The sequence below is a fragment of the Equus asinus genome, chromosome 2 (genome assembly GCF_041296235.1).
Source record: "Equus asinus isolate D_3611 breed Donkey chromosome 2, EquAss-T2T_v2, whole genome shotgun sequence".
Classification (NCBI taxonomy): Eukaryota; Metazoa; Chordata; class Mammalia; order Perissodactyla; family Equidae; genus Equus; species Equus asinus.
Genome location: NC_091791.1, coordinates 50,250,912 through 50,265,409, shown reverse-complemented (window position 1 = coordinate 50,265,409; position 14,498 = coordinate 50,250,912). Strand labels below are relative to the sequence as shown.

The window sequence follows — 14,498 nt, the reverse complement described above, 5'->3', positions numbered from 1 at the left end:
GTAATGGAAAGGGAATGCCAAAGAGAAGTAGAGGATAAAAGCTTTGTGAACTCTCTAGAAAACGCTGCTAACAGGCTGGCATCTGCGGTGTGGCAGCTTGAAACATTTGCTGCTTTTGACATCGTGTGCATTTGATCAGGGTCAAAGAAAAGACTTTTCTTTCTAACATTCTTTAACATTATGTATTTTTACTGTCTTCAGAGTTTTCACAGAATGTGCCAGTTCAAGTGTGCAAGAGAAAATAAATAAACCCTCCACCGCCACCAAACCCCTGGGCAGTGCCCCCACCTCCCACCTAGTGCCTTACCTTCAGCCAAGTCCTGCCTGAGACACAGATGGAGTGCACTGGTTTCCAGGAAATGCATGGGGTTTAAACGTTAGAATGGCAAAAAGCTCAGTTCAAGGTCCTTCCATCAAAGCTATACATTTTCCCTTTCCAGTATATTTGACAAGGAAACCTGAATTCCCCCATATTAACCTGAGAAGGGTTCTCCTCTTTGGGTTTATAACAGCCTGTTTCCAACGCGCCATTTAAAGAACCAAACTCATCACTCAGTGTAGCTCAGCAAGTGGATCTCCGTCTCCCCAAGACAACATCTCTGGTTATTTTTCATTTCTTCCCTTTTGTCAGATCTTTTACCCTCTTCAATTTAAAAATAGAAACTTCAATAGCCTGTGTTTACATGAGGAAAAAAATACACTGCAAATTTCTCGGAAGGACTAAATCAGAAAATTGGAAGGGATACTGTGTTTTCCATTATAAATAGGGCAAAAGCTGAGTATTTCTGCAACAACTTTGCTCTCAGAGAAGTGTGATCTGGTGCGTAGTGAAGAGAGGTCTTGTTTTATGGAAAACGGATGCCTGCCTGGTCTGGAGTAAGAGGAGGGTGTTAGTAACTCTACAAGTTAAAAAAAATTAAGAAGTCCCTCAGATCAACAGCATTTCCATGGTGTTTAGTTTGTGATTAGTGCTTTACTGAGAAATTTCAGTCATCTTATAACAGATCACTTAAAATTCTGCTGGCTTAAAAAGGCATAATTTATAACTTACTAATACTTTTTATAATTGGGGTTTGAGTGCCTTGAGAGCTTTAGTGATGATTTCTTCTAGCTTACTGCAGAAAATGGACAGGCTGCTCATTTTTTTGATTTATCACTAACCTACTGAATTATTGTGAAGTACAGTTGTGTTGTATTTATTCTGATGGTGCTCTCTAGCTTGCCTTGATGACACTAAGCTGTATGGTTACGCTAAATAGATTGTGTGTTTTTGGACGTGAAGTGACAAAGTGCTTTAAACTGTTTCACTTATCCTAATCCAGCCTCAAGGGACCAGAATGGGAACTGCTTTATAACTAAAACTCTTTAGCCATGAAATGTTAATGTGTACATTCCTTTTAAAGCAGGGAGAAGGTTATAAGGTGAAGACGAAGAAAGAAATCCGGCAGGTGGAAAAGAAGAGCCACTCATAACAGTAAACGGTCAGTCAAGGTGATAAGTGTGCTCATATCAACAACAGTAGGACTTAACTTGCTGTGAAACTTCCATTGTCACCAAATAAGTGATTCAGATCTTCCCCCTTCCTCTCTTTTTCACTGAATTCCAGCTTTGAATATCCAATATGAAGTTGTTGGAGTATTTTTGTGTTTATGTATGCATACATATACACACTAAAACTAGTTCACAGTCCATAAACTTTCTCTTCACAAATTAGTTAGAATTTAAATGTAAATGACATTTGCAGAAGTAAATGTAAATAGTGACTTTTGAGTCTCCTCTAAGAGTAAAGGTTCCGTATAAAATGCAGTAGCATTATATAATCTAACAGGAAGACTAGATGGCAACAAATAATTCTTATAAATGTACTCTTGAGGTTTCTGTTGATCCATCCTTTCACCGTTTTAGCAGAACAGCCTCTGAGATTATAATTTCAGTTGAAATATAGTGGTTGCCAAGTTTAAATTAAATGACTGAAATCCCTATATACTACTACATTTTATATAAATCAAAGCAAAATAAGAGGTTAATGGTTAACTTTGCAGTTAATGGTACTCCTGTTTGTTTTTTAAGTTAAATGTTTAGTGAGCTCTGTTTAAATTTGTCTGAACTTTTCTTCATAGATATTTTCCTTTAACGTTGTTTTCTAAATTTTACTTTGTCCTATTGCTTTCTACATAGCTACAATTAGAAAGGCTATTTGGGGGACCGGCCTCATAGCACAGTAGTTAAGTGCACACGTTCTGCTTAGGTGGCCCAGGGTTCGTCGGTTCGGATCCCGGGTGCAGACCTATGCACTGCTTATCAAGCCATGCTGTGGCAAGTGTCCCACATATAAAATAGAGGAAGATAGGCATGGATGTTAGCTCAAGGCGAGTCTTCCTCAGCAAAAAAGAGGAGGATTGCTGGCAGATGTTAGCTCAGGGCTAATCTTCCTCAAAAAAATATAAATAAATTAATAAAATTTTTAAAAGAAAAAAAAAGGGAAGGCCATTGGGGTAAAAAAGCAGTTAGAGCTTTGAGAAGTTCTCCATAACTCTGTAAGGTGAAGCAGGATGATTTCTTTAGGGCTGTTCATCAACAGTTCTCTTAGCCCTGTTGGTCAAAGTAACAAAGAGTGAACAGAGTCCAGTTTTCACTTTCTTCCATCTGTTGTTCCCCAGTTACCAAAATTCTGGTATTTGGAGTGCTGAGGTAAGGAACTAAACAATCATCTAGTCTCATTGCCTCTAATTTTGTATGTGAGGTAATTGTGGGCCAGTAAGTTCTGAATCAGTCTCCCCTAGTGCCCCCCGCCCAAAAAAAACCTCTTATTATTTGTTTTATTCACTCAAAGATTTATTTCACTTCTCCTCTGAGGCTTTCTGCATAAGCACTGAGAAATGATTGGTAAACAACACAAGCATGGTACTTGCCCTCGCTGAGTTTACGTTTTGGAGATTGAATGGTAACCAATCATAACTAACTGATCACATCAGTATTTAATAGCATTGAGAAAACTAAGAACTGCAGAGCACTCTGGAAGTGATAATATCTAATATACATACTCTCCCAAGTGTATCACTCTTCACTTAATCCTCACAGCCAACTCTCTTGGATAGGTGTCCTTATCATCCCCACTTAACAGGCCCACAATTGCCCAACATCACCTAAATAAAAAGTGGCGGGAATAGGATACAAACCCAAACAGGCTGCCTCCAGAGCCCACACACTCAACCATGTTAGTTGGAGACTTGGCCTGAGTCTGAAGTGACAGGGAAGGTTTCCTTGAGAAAGTGATGCTTGAGCTGAGTTTTAAAGGCTGAACAGGACCCAGCTGCAGGAATGGTGGGAGATGTGACAGTGTTTGGAGTAGCCTTCTAGGCACGGGGAATAGCATTCTGCAAAGGCCAGAAGTGGAAGAAACAAGACAGTGGGAGCTGTGAGAGCAGGTTACTGTAGCTGGCAGAAGAGTTTTGCCATTGTGTCTGGAGATAGGAAAGATCAGAATATTCATGCCTCATGAGCCGCTCTATAAGGATTCTGGTCTTTACACTAAAAGCAGTGGGTAACCACTGTAAGTTTTTAGCGAGGATGAGACATGATTCAATTTATGTTCTGCATCACTCACTCCAGCTGCAGGGCAGAGAATGAATTGGAGGTGACAATAATGGATGAGCAAAAATACCTGTTAAACTATTGCAGATGCTGGCTTAGGCAGTGAGGATGGTAAGAGGTAGGCTGAATCAAGAGACATCAACATGACTTGCTTTTATTGGATGACAAGGGTAGGGATAAGAAAATTAAGGATGACATCAGTGTAGCAGTATCTAGAATGTATTCCACCTATTATGCATGTCTTAGAGCTGAAGCTGGTGAAAGACATATATATATATATATATATAGCAGATAATAAAACACTAAGCATGAGTTTGCTGCCTTGAATTGGTCTCTTCAAGCAATTCTAAGTGATAAATGAAATGAAACTAGAAGAGAATTCAGTCAGCTTTAGTATGCCCCTTGAAGTTAACAACTTGTTCAGTCAGACTCAGACTCCGGGTGGGAAAGAACCAAAAAGGTCACCCACATCAGCTGAACCATTTTTCTAGAGTAACATATACCTGATATCTATGAATAAATGACACCAAAAAATATATGACAGTGCTATGCTTCCAGGGTCCTTTAGCATGAATTAATATAGAAATGACTTGGTCACTAAATATACAAGAGGCTTTAAAATAATAAATAATCCACCCTGTAAAGAAGTTGTCAGAGCCTTGGCTCACTTGCTACACCACTCAAAGGAGAGAGAAACCTGGGTAGTAATTCACGTGAATGTGAAAATAACTTCAGCATAAAGCAAACTTAATGTGTCAGATGGAAAGAACAGTGATTTGATGGCAAGCTTCATTTTCCTCTCCAGGGTGGTATTTACCTTCCATAAGTGAACTCAGGAAATGAGTCCAAGAATACTGCCTGGAATTCCAGGACATTGAATGTGTGCTCTGGAAAAATCAATTTGCAAATATATTGAGAGTTTTTATAGCCCTGCTGGCTGCGTTTTGTTTTTTTAATAACAGAACAATTAAGCAAGTGGAATGCTGCCAAAATTCACTGAGTCTTAGATGGTGACATCAAAATTTTTATTTCCCATTTTAGAAGCAGCTGAATTTTGAGCTATCTGAACCCTGCACCTGCTTTTCTTTAATATTGAGTCACAGCGATCCTATTTTTAATGTAAAGGAAAAGTCAATGGCTTTATAAAGCTTTGCACATAGTATATAGTGATTTATAGTATATAAAGTGCTTTTACATTTTTGTCTTATTTAATCCTTCAAATAAGCCTCCGTGTAGGTCAGGCCACTTTTCTTTGCCACTTTTTACAGATGAGGATACTAAGACTTGGGGAGGTCACATGACATTTCTACTGTCACACAGCTGTGATTGGTAGAATGAGGACTTGAACTCAAGATTATTGATACTCTCCTTAGTGCCCTTTCTATTACACTAAGCTGTCTTTCTACAATTATTTATGAATAATACTCATATTCTATCAAATCATTACTATATGCATGGTACTAGGTAACATCGTTACATACACGACCTCATATAATCCCACAACAATGCTGTCAAGTAAGTGCTACTATCCCTTTTTTATAAATGAGGCAGCTGAAGTTTAGAAACGTCAAATGACTCATCCAAGATCCTACAGCTGATGAACAAAAGAATGAAATTTGAACTTATCCAGAACCTAGCTCTTAACTATTACTCATATTAATAGTTCAATAGTATTTGATGATTCTTAGAGATGTAAAAGCAAATTTTGAATCAAATACATGTACAAAGGCAAACTGTAATAAATTTCGTCATACAATACACACTAAAAATACTCATCGTCTTTTGGGTGTTTTTAAAAATAAAGCAAAACTTCATTTTTAAGGTAGCCATAATCTCCAGATGTTTCCTTCAGAAACACCACTAGAGGGCTGATTGGTGAGGCTGTGGTAAGGGAAGGTACTGAGGGTGGAACAGCTGTATTTCAAACCTCTTTTGGGGAAATGCTCAGGATCTCACAGCCACAGGGAAGCCAAGTGTGACAACAGTACCCATGCTTGCCAGGGGCAACAATTCATCTAAGGCCAAAAAGCTGACTCATTTCATTCATTCCTTCAAAAAATATTTGATGTTCCACTTGGCTTGGAGTGAAAAGCCTGGATATACCATGGTGAACAAAACCTCCGTGGTCCCTTCCTTTCTGGATCTCTCAGCCTGCAAGGAGGAAAGAGATGATGGGACAAATGTTATTTAAGCGCTAAAAATACAAAGTCCAAGATCCGGTGAAAGAATAATGTGGGCACAGATTTGGACTTGGAGACTGGGGAAGTCTCTCTGAAGTCATGACATTTAAGCTAAGAACTCATGGGTGGCACCAATCATAAAAAGAATGGAGAAGAGAAGAAGAGGACTCCAAGCAAAGGGTACAGCATATGCAAGGGCCTTGAGGTGGGAAAAGACCTAACCTATTAGAGGAAATGAAAGAAGATCAGTGCACCAGATCCCAGTGAGCTGGTCGTGGGTGAGGCAGGCACATGATGAAAAGAGAGATGCATCATCATAGGCCAGAGGATTATGGATTGAGATTTTATCCTAAAAGAATTTGAAGCCTTTGAGGGATTTTAAACTGGAGCCTGACTTGGTCTTTTTTTTTTTTTAAGCACACTGGCTATGTAGACAATGGACTGGAGGGGAAACAAGAATAAACTGAAGGTCCCCAGTTAGGCGGTTATTGCTGTAGTCCAACTAAGCCATAATGATGGCTGGGCTAGGATGTAGGCAGTAGTTTTAGGAAAATCCACAGTATGTGATGGATTAGCTACGGGGTGGGATAGAGAAAAAGGGTTCACTTAAGAATGACTCCAAGCTTTCTGGCTTAAGCAGTTGGATGGTAGAGAAAGGCCTAGAGGTGGAATGAGTTCTAAGAAGAATATTGGGCATTCAGGCTTGCACTTGTTGAGTGTGAGGTGCTTATGAGACATCTAAGTATTATCTTGAATACATGAGTCTGAAGACCTGAGGAAAGGGTGGGGCTGGACATATAAAAATATGAGAGTTATCACTAAATAGATGACTACTGAATACCAGAGAAAGGCAAGACCAGAGAATAGATGTGATTACCTAGAGAGAAAGTTACAGTGAGCAAAGAAGGGGCTCAGGATTGAGCCCCAAGGAACAACATTTTGAAGAAAAATAGAGCTTAAAAGGTTGCCTCTGACCTCTTCCTTCCGAGGGATCTCCAAGCTGTTCTACATCCTCTTATCTAAAATTGCCTACATATTCAATCTCAACCCTCTAACATATTTGTTTCGTTTTACCTCAAAATATTTTAGTCCATGCAGTTTAATATCAGTGGATGAGAGAAACTTTCCTATAATATAGTGTAGATTGGCATATAAGCTTTTGTAAATAAATGACTGTGCCCATTTAGAGCCCCTTTGCTTCTTAGCTACTATGTGCAAAGGTTTGTGACATGCACTGTGTAGATGGTAGGGGGAGTACAATGTTTTAAGACATTATCCTAAGTGTCTGCTACTCATTTGAGGGAACTCCTGCCCACCATAACTTTACCTGTCCAAGAAGCAAACAGAATCATAAGAAACACAAATCAATATATGTAACTGTAATAAAAATACAAAGAAAATGCTAGGAGAATCCACTGGAAGAGGTAATAATAAACTCCAACAGAGGAGATCTTACAAAGCTTCTTGGAAGTGCATATTTGAACTGGCTTTTGAAGAAAGACTAGGATTTGAGACAGGGCAGTATAGAGGGTCATATGTGCTGTGCTCAGGACTTCGGCCTTTATCCTGGAGACAGTGGGGTACCACTGGAAGTTTTGTGGCAGGAGAATAACATGATCAGATGTGATTTAGGTAACCCTAGTAGTAGTAGAGGAAGTTAGTGGAGAAGAGTTTGAACACAAGGACCTTAGAGATTGAGGTAGCCTGGGTGATGAAGCAGGCTTTGTAGATGGTAATTTGCATTGCCCTCAATATTTGTTGATGATTAGGAAAAGAAGCTTGGGCTAGAGATCTTAGTGTGCTCCTTTTTGGTATATGCGTGAGAAGTGAAGTGGCCTGAAGGGATGGAATAGCCAGGGAGTTTACTACCTGTGCGAGCTTAAGCAAGTTCTGTGCCTTAACTTCTTTGCCTCTATTGGGATAAGAGTAACATATCTCATAGAGCTGGTGTTAGAATTAAATGAGTTAATGAATGTAAATCGCTTTAAATAGTGGCTGGCAAGCGGACAGGAAGCACTCAGTAAGTTCAGATATTACTACTAATATTAAGAGAGGCAGGAAGAGAGCCAAGAATAATACCTTGAAGATCCTGGATTAAAGAGACCAGTGGACGAGCAGAAGCAGCCACCAGGGATGCTAGAATGCAACAGTGGGAGAAGTTAGAACAGCAATGTCACTAAATCCTCTGCATGTGATGTTTTACGCTTTAGGTTTACACTTTAGAACACTTTCAATTATTTCATATTACTTGTTTCATAGTAGCCCTGGAAATTAGTAAAATAGGTATTCTCATTCCTCTTTACTAAGGAATGAACGGAGACAGAGAGAGAGCAAAACCCCTGAGGCTGTGGTTAGTGACAGGTCTGGATTTAACCTAGATCTCCTGATCTGCTCCCAGGAAGTCAGAGCTATGGCCTGATTTGCTTCACTTCAAATTCAGGACCCTGCCCTCCAGAATATTTTCCAGAATTCATTTGGAGGAGATATGTTTTTATGTAGTATTTTTGTGTTTATTTTTCTGATCCTTTAAAAAAATCCCTCATTAACCAAAAGCCTTAGCTTCAAGGTACAGAACAAGGGTTCTAGAGTCAGGTGGCCTGACTTCTAATTCTGGCTCTACTATGTAATAAGTGTGCAACCCCGAGCTTGTTTTATAGGTCTATGGCTCTATTTCCTTATCTATAAAATGGAAGAAATAAAAGTACCTCATTTTTATTAGGATTAAATGAGCTAATCCACGTAAGAACAGTGCCTGGCACGTAAGAAACATTAAATAATAATAGCTATAAAGTTTTATTATTTTAGTGGGTTATATTTTTCTTTCACTGCCAAAATATAAATCAGTATTTTCTTTTTTTGTTTTTTAAAGTGGCCCTGAGAACTCAGATATTTTTTAAATCACAACTCACAAGAACTGAATAAACTAAAAAAAGCCTCACTCATTGGTATTAGTTAAGAACAAATCTACATGAACTGGGAATTGTTTTTAAATTGCACTGTAGTTTATTATGATTACATAAAGTAATTAGAATTAACGGGCAGGAAAAACTCTTCTTAGCCCCAAGACTTCTGTGACTGGAGAGGGGAAAGGACGGGAAGGGAAGAGAGAGATGGTTAGGAAGAGAAGAAAAGAACTAGAGTAATGAATTCTCTGTGTTCTCAGTGAGCTACAGAGAAGGCATCTCAGAAAAGGCTTACAAAGTCAAGAGCAAAGCAAAGGAAGTTGGCAATCAGTGTGCTGATGACTGGCAGGTGGTCTAGATCCTCCAGCCCCGTCACATGTGGTCTGCGGACCAGCAGTATCAGTATCACCTGGGAGTCTTGTTAGAGAAGGCAGGATTTCTGGGCTTACCCCATCTACTGAATCACAATCCACATTTGAAGATCCCTAGGTGACAGATATGCACATTAAACTTTGAGAAGCGCTGTTGCAGAACATATCACTGGCTCTTAAACTTGGTTGAATGTTGGAATCATCTTGGGAGTGTTTTGGGTTTTTTTTAAAGATTTTATTTTTTCCTTTTTCTCCCGAAAGCCCCCCAGTACATAGTTGTATATTCTTCGTTGTGGGTCCTTCTAGTTGTGGCATGTGGGACGCTGCCTCAGCATAGTTTGATGAGCAGTGCCATGTCCGCGCCCAGGATTCGAACCAACAAAACACTGGGCCGCCTGCTGCAGAGCGCGCAAATCTAACCACTCGGCCACGGGGCCACCCCCTCATCTTGGGAGTTTTTAAAAAGTTTTTGACGGTAGCCTCCACCCCTAAGAATTCTAAATAAACTGGTATGGGATGTGGCCTGGACATTGGGATTTTTTAAGTCCCCCAAATAATTCTAACATACACCCAAGTTTGAGAACCACTGGAGATTGTGAAACGTAGCTTTCAGTAGGGAGAAGTGGACATTAAGCCTGAAAATGTTCGTTGGACTGAACTGCAGAGAGCTTCAGATACGAAGCTAAAGTTGTGTGGTTTTCTTGTTTAGCTAGGCACTAGGGGCTAAATATCACTGATATGAAGACCTAGAAAGGAAAGATTGGTTCTAACTCAAGCACACTCCTGACTTGAAAATGTGGTGTGGAAAGTATAACATTTATCTATGAAATATAAACCGCTTTTGAAAATCCATTGAATAGCTGTTTTTCTATATTTTAAAATGTTTCTTAAAATTAAAAAAAAATTATAGTGAGATGACTAAAAGGAATGATTGGTTTTCTGAGTTGGTTTCTACTACCTTTGGGTTTGAAAGGCATGCAACACCCAAAGATAGATTCCTAAAATGCAGATACTTCTATCTCAGATCCATTATCTAAACTCAGAAAGGGAAGACAACTCAACTTCTATTTCTGAAATGTCATCTTGATGGCTCCTACCCTCACACCTTTCCATCAGATGGCGCTCTCATCACAGTTTACAGAAAGTGTCAATATTTTATAACAGGCATTCAGTCACTCAGCCAAGGCTCTCATGCTTTTCATAGAACACTGTACTTAGTATAAAGTCTTCTGTCCAATGAATGACCTTCCTGCACCCCGTGTGGCTGGGGCCAGCACATTCTGATTGCATGACAGAGAACAAGAAAGATTTATGAGGGGAACTAACTCCCAACTTTTTTTTAAACTGTCACCCAAAATCATACCTGAATGTAAATGCACATAATTAGTAGCATTTAAAAAAATTACAGAAACACTATTTCTAGAACAATAACGTTCACTTGCATTGAGATGATAAAAGAAAGACCTTGCTTCTTATTGTAAGATTAATCTAAGAAATTGAATTGGTTTTTGGAAGATATGACACAAAACCAAAAAAGTTCAACTTGGTTGTAGTGATGATTGCACATCTTATATAAATTTACTAAAAATTATCAAACAGATGAATTGTGTGGTATGTAAATTATCTATCAGTTAAGCTGTACAAAGGGGGAGGGTTCAACTAGAGAAAATTGCTAAGGATTCTCCCTAAGAAAACAGAGGGAAAGCTGTGGTAACATTATCATAGGGCCATCTCGGAAGCCCAGTGCCTGGAAGATTAAGAGTAAATGGTAAAAACAGAGGTGAGAAAATCCTGATCTTCTTACTCTGATTTGCCCACCTGCCCGGCCATGGCCTGCCCAGATGGGTCACTTTCCTTCTTTGGAATCTCTGCAGAGGCATGGGAGGAGGGTCAGGTGTTGAAATCACCCCAGAAGGAATTGATACTTCGATGTTTCTGGAGGTCAGTAGCACTCAATACAGCAAAGGAAGCCAGAACCATAGTGGGTCAGACAGAGGAAGTGCTGTACTAACGTGTTTACATAAGCCAAGATACCCTGGGTGATCCACGTAAAGGGAAAGAAACTTGTCGGGGGTAAGCAAACAACCTCGAGGTCACTAGGACCATGCTTGGGCCCCAACAAAAGCAGAATTCTAAAGGTTCTCCTAGGCCTGCAAAATCAGTCTGTTGCTTAAGTGTGAGTGAACAGGATTTTTCCTAAAATTGTTCTCACCTTACTCTACTCAGGTTTTTTGTAGGGGCTGTGTCCTACAGAAATGCCTTGGGTAGGCATTCAAGTTTCTCACCTTTTCACATTGAACAAGGAGGAAGGAATATATATAGGAAGAACTTTGTTTTATGGAGGAGTTTATACCAAGAACAATACTGGGCACAAAAGTATGAAAACCTTTGCTATAGAATGTTGATTTATTTGGGCTAAGACTGGCTATAAAACACTGATACTTTATGCAGGTATTACCTCGCAAGACAAGATGCTCTTAGTGGAGCCTCCAGAAAAAAGCTCAAATAAAATTAATTTATCCTGTTATGACTGATGTAGGGCCGGAGAAGGGAAAATATTCTTTGCAATAATAGAACATGCTCTTTAATTTTAATTTGCATATGGAAAAGCAGTTTCATAGTAATGAAGTAATGACCCTGTTCTCCCTTTTTGAAAGATTAGTTGCATTTCGGAAGGTGAGAGACATTCTAAAACATACAGATATGACTGAGATGCTCTATCCTGACTTGCTACCCCTGGCCTTTTGTGCCCATGAAAACCTCAGACCCCTGATATTCCGATGTTGATGGAAATCTCAGAGAGCACCTCTGTCAGCCTCCTCATTTTACAGATAAGACTGAAGCCCAAAGAGCTGTAAATGGCTTTCCCAAGTGCCTGAGTGACCCGAACATCAGAGACAGACCTAGAAGAGCGTCTTTCTGACTCAATCTCTAAAACCAAAATACAGTAAGCAATGTTCTGTGGAGGGCACAGGGTCCCCTAGAGAGGGTCACAGCCTTCAAAGTGCTTGCAGGTACACCGCAGGGCCTGTCTGAGGCACCTGGCAGATAGCCTCCATCAAAACCACCCTATTAAGGAAGTAGAGGGCCCCCATTCTCTGAGGCTTTTCTGTTGAATGGCAAGGAAGGCTTCGGCAAGTTCTCTTTAAAAAAAGAAAAAAAGGAAAGAAAGCACCTAAACTCACTACCTACTGTCTCTCTTTCCACAGGATCATGTGTTTTTACTGCCAGTATTGAGAAATTCACGGAAGATATGTCAGCAGGAAGTAAAAATTCACGGAGAAGGGTGTGTGTGTTTGCTGCTTCCACACATTAATGGCATGATTTTTTTACGCAAAAAGAAAAAAAAAGGAAAAGAAAACCACCCACATTTTAATTTAGCATGAGCCAATTTACAGAGCATGGAAATTCACTTTCATTCCCAGGATTGGCGCGTGTGCAATTAGCAATGCAGTGTATATACAAGAAGCCATGCTGTTAACAGTTTATCTCAAGTAATTTGGTGTCATTTACAAAAGGAAGAAATTCCTGCCTCCAGAAGGGACAGAAGGAGATGGAATGATCAAATCACGGAGAAACACTAAAATTACTAAATCCACAACAGCTCGCCTTATTTTTCTTGGACCCAAACTGTCAGGGTATAAACACTATTTGTTTCTTTTTTAAAACATCTATAGTTTTGCTGTAAATAATAACACTGTATAAATTCTAACAGAAAAATAGAATAAATGTTGATAAGGCACTGCCTCTTAGAACACAAACAGAATATTGCAAATGCATTTAACATAATAGGAGTCTCAAGTGACTTCAACCCTAGAAGAGGAGGGAGGGATTCTGGGGGGGGGTCTTCACTGATCTTGTATATTAGCAATTAAAATGTTTGTATATGCAAAACTGCTAGCTTGATTTTAAAAAAAAAAAAAATCTTTAAAATCTGCTGCAAATTTAAATAATTCCCAAAATGAGGAATTCTGTAGTTCTGTGAAAAAAACTTTTCTTCAGAATACTAATATTTTGATGCATGTGTATCCTTATTTTGATTAAATCTTTTCCAATTTTGCAAACACTACAGTATATTGCAACACAGAAGATTTTATCTGTAAACACAAAGCCCTTCATCTAATATTTGTTGCTATTGCCAATTTTTCAATGAAATGACCTAAAAATGAAAAAAATTAACCTATACAGTAGTTGCTTTAGGGGGCGGGGGGGTGCTATCTGTTAGTGCTTAAAAGGGGGTAATGCTTGCGCTTTAGAGGTGGATGGTGCTCATAAGAGGCCCCCATTTGGGGCATTTAAAATGGACTGAACCGAAATCCTTAGCTAGTAGAATGGCAGCACGCTGTAAAATTATTACCGTATCGTGTACTGGCTATAAGATGTAGACACCTTTCAGTAAGCCAATCATTTGTAACCATTCTAGCAGTGTCATATTAGGTTAATAAGGCTGCTGTGTTTTAAAGGGCATTTTTATTTGGGTTTTGGTGAAATTCTTTAATTTGTTGATTATATTCATATAAAATCAGCATTCATTGACACATAGCTCTAATGACATATGTATGAAAAACCATACACTGGATGACCTAGTCGATTATTTAAGCATAAAATAAATTGTGTTAAACTCTTCACCTATATGTGCTGTACAGTGTCTTTGTGTTCTCTGGCAAAAGGTCATTGTCTAACCCCTCGTCAGGGGAGCCCCAGTGGCATCAGCCCTCCTCCCCACACCTATTTGTGCCCCTGCCTCTCGGGGCGCTAAAGAGAGTCCTTAACATTCGGTTCTTCTCTGCAAACTCCCAACTTAAATAAGTTCTGTGCATTTTGTGGAGGAGCCAAGAATTAAAGAATAACTGACAAGTGATTGATTGATCTGTGCCCATATCTGGCTTTGGCTGCCCCCAGAAAGTGGGGAATTGGGGCTGTTTGTTATAACCGGCATGTCCAGAAGTTATAAACTGGCACCTCCAGGAGCCATCCAGCCTGCAGTTGCTTTTAGCTCATAAAGCAGTTGTTTCTTAATTGAAGTTTATTGTCTGTCAGTGTTTAGAAGTTGGGAGATTTCACATCATAACCCAAATTTCGAACTTCTCTTGAAAAGCAAGATTTGGTAACAACCTGCTGGGGCCGTGTTGTCCCTGCCCTCGGCAGCCAGGTGTGTGGGCTCCTGGCAGCACAGTCCCAGCCCCACTTCTTACATTTGTGTGCATGACTGTCTTGGTAGGCACTAGAGTTTGCAATCTGGACACTACATGTTAAGTTCAGCAGGGGCAGAGACCATGGCTGTTTTAATAATTTTTATTCTAGCTCAGAGCCTTGCATAGAGTACTAGTGATAGTAGCAATTATCATCATCACTAAAATTAGAATGCTCACTATATGCCAGACTAAGTACATTACATTTATTAACTCAGTCCTCATAACCACTTTAGGGGTAGGTACTGCCTTTGGTAG

At 39.5% G+C, this 14,498-nt stretch overlaps 1 protein-coding gene across 28 annotated transcripts in view; it reads left to right on the top strand.

The window, feature by feature from the left end:
- Window positions 1-13,676, top strand: part of ANK3 (ankyrin 3) — a 624,902-nt gene extending 611,226 nt beyond the window's left edge. For 22 of the 28 annotated variants that reach the window (XM_070488170.1, XM_070488208.1, XM_070488195.1 and 19 more), the window contains 2 exons: window positions 1,404-1,481; window positions 12,258-13,676. In XM_070488170.1, the coding sequence (XP_070344271.1) occupies window positions 1,404-1,472 (69 nt within the window). In that variant the 3' untranslated portion in view covers window positions 1,473-1,481; window positions 12,258-13,676. Of the gene's footprint in view, window positions 1-1,403; window positions 1,492-12,257 lie in introns of all 28 variants that reach the window. The other 6 variants (XM_070488264.1, XM_070488260.1, XM_070488229.1 and 3 more) reach the window with 1 other exon arrangement.
- Window positions 13,677-14,498: the final 822 nt, after the last annotated feature.